Source organism: Hyaena hyaena, unplaced genomic scaffold (assembly GCF_003009895.1).
Source record: "Hyaena hyaena isolate Hyena2069 unplaced genomic scaffold, ASM300989v1 scaffold_654, whole genome shotgun sequence".
Taxonomy (NCBI): domain Eukaryota; kingdom Metazoa; phylum Chordata; class Mammalia; order Carnivora; family Hyaenidae; genus Hyaena; species Hyaena hyaena.
In genome coordinates this window covers 1,029,549-1,035,706 of record NW_024081285.1, presented here as the reverse complement: position 1 = coordinate 1,035,706, position 6,158 = coordinate 1,029,549, and the positions used below count along the sequence as shown (strand labels likewise).

Below are 6,158 nucleotides of genomic sequence, written 5' to 3'. Positions count from 1 at the left end.
GAATGGAGGGATAATGCCCGCTTAAGTACTCCATACTAGACTCCATATAGGAAAACTGGAGTGATGTCTTCATTTCTGAAAAATTGTTTTGTATTTAAAATTTTTAGCAATCTGTATGATTTAAGTTAAGGGAATGAAATATAGTATTTTTAGACAGAATAGCCCTGCATGGGGTTCTGTGCTAACAGCAGGGAATCTGCTTGGGCTTCTCTTTCTTTCCCTCTCTCTCTCTCTCTCTCTGTACCTTTCCTCACTTGCTCAAATTAAATAAGTAAACTTAAAAAAAATATTAATGTCATCATCCATTCCAAGGACTAAAAAGGCCATTCAAATCTATGACTCCCTTCCTACAACTGCTTTTCACTCTCTCAGTTATGGTCTGCTAGAATATGTTCTTTTTTTATTTTTAAAATTATTTTAATTTTTTTTAAAATTTATTTTTGAGAGAGAGAGAGAGACAGCATGAGTATGGGAGGGGCAGAGAGAGAGGGAGACACAGAATCTGAAGCAGACTTCAGGCTCGGAGCTAGCTGTCAGCACAGAGCCCGACGGAGGGCTCAAACCCACCAACCATGAGATCATGATCTGAGCCAAAGTTGGTCACTCAACCAGCTGAGCCGCCCAGGCACCCCTATTTTTTATTATTATCTTTTTTTGTATAGTGGACACACAATATTACATTAGTTTTAGGCATACAACTTAGTGATTTAAAAATTTTGTACATTATGCTATGTTCACCACAAGTATAGCTACTGTCTGTCCTGTTAACCCCTATCACACTATCATTGACTGTATTCCTTACATTGTGACTTTATTCCCATGACTTATTTAGTCTATAACTAGAAGCCTATATCTCCCACTCCCCTTCACTCATTTTGCCCAACTCTTTACCCCTCTCACTTTTTTCTACAGCTACCATCAGTTTGCTTTCTGTATGTATAGAGCAGATTCTGCTCTTGTGTGCTTATTCATTTATTTTTACTTTTTTAGATTCCACTTATGAGTGGAATATATATATATATATATACATATATATATATATATATATATGTTACATTTTCCCTGTTTATTTGTCTGTTGATGAACACCAAAGTTGCTTCTCTATCTAGGTTATTGTAAATAATACTTCAATAAATATTAAGGTACATATATCTTTTTAAATTAGTGTTTTCACTTTCTTTGGGAAAATTCCCAGTAGCAGACATATTGGATCATATGGTATTTCTATTTTAATTTTTTGAGGAACTTCCATACTGTTTTCCACAGTGTTTTGCATTACCACCAACAGTGCACAAGGGTTCCTTTCTCCCCACATCCTCCTCGACATTTATTTCTTGTCATTTTATTTCAGCCATTCTATCTCTGGTTTTTATTTTGAGTTTTCTGATGATTAGTGATGTTGACCATCTTTTCATGTGTCTATTGGCCATCTGTATGTCTTCTTTGGAAAAATGCCTATTCAGGTTCTTTGCCTACTTTTTTTTTTTTTTTTCAAGAGAACAAATCTACACCTTTATTTATTTACTTTTCAGTTAGTTTAAATCCTTGAGGGGTACAGCATCACACGGATTCTGTGGCCAATGGCTTTAGCAGGAAGGTTGCTTCGGAATTTTGCACGAACCATGCCACTGTTTCCATGAGCACGAGTTACTTTTCCCCAGATTACTCTGGTTTTATTCGTTTTGCCACCAGGAGTCACTGTGTTGTTCTTTGCTTTGTATACATAAGCACATCTCTTGCCTAGATATAACTCAGTTTCATCTCGGGCATAAACACCTTCAATTTTAAGAAGAGCTGTGTGCTCCCTCTGGTTCCTGAGACCCCGTTTATAGCCAGCAAAAATGGCTTTGGACCACAACCTTCCAGACATATTTGTCGTTTCATGAGTCCTGTTCCCAGCAGGCCTCCACGGGTTCAAAGATGGCGGAAAGAGAAAGGCCTCTTTGCCTACTTTTTAATAAGATTGTTTGAGTTTTTTTTTTAGTTGTATAAGTTATTAATATTTGGACATTAATACTTATTGAATATTTCATTTGCATATATCTTCTCCCATTATGTATGATGTCTTTTTGGTTTCTTTTGCTTTGCAAAATCTTTTTTATTTTGATGTAGAAGTAAATCACAAGAAAAAAAGAACTGGAAAAAACACAAACACATGTAGTCTAAAAAACATGATACTGAACAACTAATGGGTCAGTGAATCAACCAGAAAAGAAATAAAAAGGGTGCCAGGGTGGCTTGGCTGGTAGAGCATTGGACTTCAGCTCAAGTCATCATCTTGCAGCAGGGGTGCCGTCAGGGCAGGACCTGCTTCTGACCCTTTGTCACCCTCATTCCCCATCCCCTGCTGGGTTTTTCTCTCTCTCTCTAAGATAAATAAACATTAAAAAAAAGAAATAAAAACACATGGTGACAAATAAAAATGAAAACACAATGTTTCAAAACCTTTGGGGCCCAGTGAAAGTTCTATGAGGGATGTATATAATGATACAGGCCTAATTTAAGAAGTAAGAAAAAACTTAAACAAACAATTTAATCTTAAACCTAAAGGAACTAGGGAAAAGAACAAGAATAACAAAAAAACCCAAAGTGAGTAGAATAAAGGAAATAATAAAGATTAGAGCAGAAATAAATGAAATATACAATGAAACCAAAAGTGGTCTTTTGAAAAGAAACAAAATTAACAAACTCTTAGCCAGAGTCATAAGAAAAAAAGAGAAGGAACCCAAATAAATAAAATAAAAACAAGAAAAATAAAGACTGAAACCACAGAAATATGAAGGATTATAAGAGAAGAATATGAAAAATTATATGCCAATAAACTGGACAACCAAGAAGAAATAGGTAAATATCTAGGAACATACAATCTTCAAAAACTGAACCAGGAAGAAATGAAAATCAGAACAAACTGGTTATAAGTAATGAAATTGAATCAGTAATCAAAAAATATACCCGGGGAGCCTCGGTGGCTCGGTCAGTTGAGCGTCCAACTTCGGCTTAGGTCACGATCTTGCGGTTTGTGGGTTTGAGCCTTGCATCGGGTTCTGTGCTGGCAGCTCAGAGCCTGGAGCCTGTTTCTGATTCTGTGTTTCCCTCTCTCTCTGCCTCTCCCCCGCTCATGCTCTATCTCTGTCTCAAAAATAAATAAACTATAAAAATTTTTTTAAAAATATATACTCAAAAATACAAATCCAGGATACGATGGATTCAGAGAGGAATTGTACTGGACATTTAAAGGAAAGTTATATCTATTCTCCTCAAGCCATTCCAAGAAAAAAAAGAGGAAGCAAACCTTCCAAATACATTCTGCAAGGCCAGCATTACCTTGACACTGAAACCAGACAAAAACAGAATTAAAAACGAACAAACTACAGAAAATATCCCTAATGAACATAGATGCAAAAATCTTCAACAAAATATTAGCAAACTACACAGAACAACACATTAAAAAGAATATTCACCGTAATCAGATGGGACTTATTCCAGGGATGCAATGAAGTTTAATATTTGCAAATCAATCAACTTTGTACATCACATCTACAAAACAAAAGATAAAAATCATATGGTCATTTCAATAGATGCAGAGAAAACATTTGAAAACATTCGATATTCATTCATGATAGAAAAAAAAAAAACTGTCAACAAAGTGGGGTTAGAGGGAACATGCTTCAACTCCGTAAAAGCCCAATGTGAAAAATCTACAAGTAACATCATACTCAATGATGAAATACTGAAAACTTTCTCTCTAAGATAAGGAACAAGAAAAGGAACACCACTCTTACCACTTTTATTCATCATGGTGCTGGAAGTCCTAGCCACAGCAATCAGACCAAAACAAAACAAACCAAAAACCATATCCATATTGGTAAAGAAGAAGATAAACTGTCATTATTTGCAGATGACATGATACTATATACATAGAGTCTTAGACTCCACCAAAAGATTACTAGAAGTAATAAGTGAATATAGTAAAGTGTCAGAATTCAAAATTAATATCCAGAAATCTGTAGGGTTTCTATGCACTAATAATGAAATAACAGAAAAAGTAATTTAAAAAAAACACCATTTGCAATTGCACCAAAAATAATAAAACACCTAGGAATAAACTTAAACAAAGAGGTAAGAGACCTATACTCCGAAAAACTATAAAACAATGATGAAAGAAATTGAAGATGACTTCAAAAAATGGAAAGATATTCCATGCTCATGGACTGGAAGAATTCATATTGTTGTAATGTCCATATAACCCAAAGCAAACTACATATTGAATAAAATCCCTACTAACAAAACAACCATATTAAAAAGTGTTTATTTTATTTTGAGAGAGAGAGAAAGCACAAAGGGGGAAGGGCAGGGAGAAAGGGAGAGAGAATCTGAAGCAAACTCTGTGCTGTCAGTATGGAGCTGAATGCAGGGCTCGATCTCATGAACTGAGAGATCATGAGCCAAAATCAAGAATTGGATGTTTAACCGACTGAGCCACCCAGGCACTCCTCAATAGCATTTTTCACACGACTAGTACAAATAATTCTAAGATTTGTATGGAACCATAAAAGACCTCAAATAGCCAAAGCAATCTGGAGAAAGAACAAAGCTGGAAGTATCACAATATCAGAATTCACAATACACTACAAATCTGTAGTAATCAAACAGTATATCTGGCACAAAAATAGACACATAGATCAATGGAACAGAATAGAGATGCCACAAATAAACCCATGATTATACTGTCATTTAATCTACAATGAAAGAGGCAAGCATATACGATGAGGAAAAGATAGTCTCTTCAATAAATGGTGCTGGAAAACTGGACGGCTATTTGTAAATTAAAAAAAATGACACTGGACCACATTTTAACACCATACACAAAAATTAACTCAAAATGGATTAAAGATCTAAATATGAGAAGTGAAACCATTACTATTCTAGAAGAGAATATAGGCAATAATTTTTTGACATCAGCCATAGTAACATTTTTCTCAATATGTCTCCTAAGGCAAAGGAAATAAAAGCAAAAATAAACTATGGGATTAGAATATGTTCTTAAAGTGTGTTCTCACTCTAATATCTTCATTACTTTCTTCTCCTAACCCAATCCATCCTACATTTGGCCAACTAAATTATTCTTCTAAAGCAGACCCAGATCTTGTCACCCAGCTCAGAATGTCCATAGAAGCTTATAAATGTTTGGATTCCTCATTATGACATTAACTCTTCATTATCTGTTAACTGTCCTCAAGCACTGTCTCCATCACTTCCTTTATCAAATGTTCCAGTCACACTGGGAAACTGTAAGGCCTATTTTTTCCCTATTCTTCAGCTGCTTGAGTTCAAATGTGTCTTATTCTTTATAACTTTAGTTTTCGATTGTAAGGCAATCTTGCTTTCTTCAATTTTTTTCAGAGCACTTATATTTACCTTTCTTAGGACAATCTGAATCTGAATTACATTACATTAAATTTATTGAGTTTGTTTTGCCTAGTGTTTTGAAAGCATTTTAAGAGCAAATGTCATGCACATACATCTTTGGATCTTTAATGTCTAACATAATGTTTTTCTTAATTAATATTTGTTGAGTTGAATATAAAAATGATTTTATGATAACAATGAATCAATTAATTCTGTGGATTTCCAGCCATAAGTATACATTTTATGAGATTATGTACTAATAATTTGTTTATTGCCATTTTTGGAATATAGTTTGTGAGCTAAAAAAAAGTATCCCTCAAGACAAAAGATTGCCAATTCTAAATGTGTAATATAGTATAATATATGAAGTGATATAAAGGTTTTAAATGCTTAAAATCGAATACTTTAATAAACAATACTATAGTATTTGTTCTAAGCAATATATTTGGTGATTTTTTCTTCATTGTTTTAAAAATAGGAGCCAGGGGCGCCTGGGTGGCTCAGTCGGTTAAGCGTCTGACTCTTGGCTTCAGCTCACGTCATGATCTCACGGTTTGTACGTTCAAGCCCTGCATGGAGCTCTGTGCTGACAGTGCAGAGGCTACTTGTGAATCTCTCTGCTTCACTCTCTGCCCCTCCTCCGCTTGTTGGGAGCCATTTCTGAACTCAGTAGTTGAGAAAACTCCTTGTGACATTAAGGCAAGTTCGCACAGCCTCTTGCCATCAGAGGATGACCAATATCCACCCCC

General features: G+C 34.9%; 1 protein-coding gene across 1 annotated transcript; it reads right to left on the bottom strand.

Moving 5' to 3' along the window:
- Nucleotides 1-1,522: 1,522 nt before the first annotated feature.
- Nucleotides 1,523-1,870, bottom strand: LOC120219851 (60S ribosomal protein L35a-like). The gene has a single exon (XM_039216732.1). It carries the CDS (start codon nucleotides 1,868-1,870, stop codon nucleotides 1,538-1,540), a length of 333 nt encoding a protein of 110 aa, XP_039072663.1. The 3' UTR covers nucleotides 1,523-1,537.
- Between the last annotated feature and the right edge of the window lie 4,288 nt (nucleotides 1,871-6,158).

Coding starts and splice junctions, on each gene's coding strand:
- LOC120219851 (XM_039216732.1), bottom strand. CDS start 1,870: ATGTCTGGAAGGTTGTGGTCCAAAGCCATTTTTGCTGGCTATAAACGG.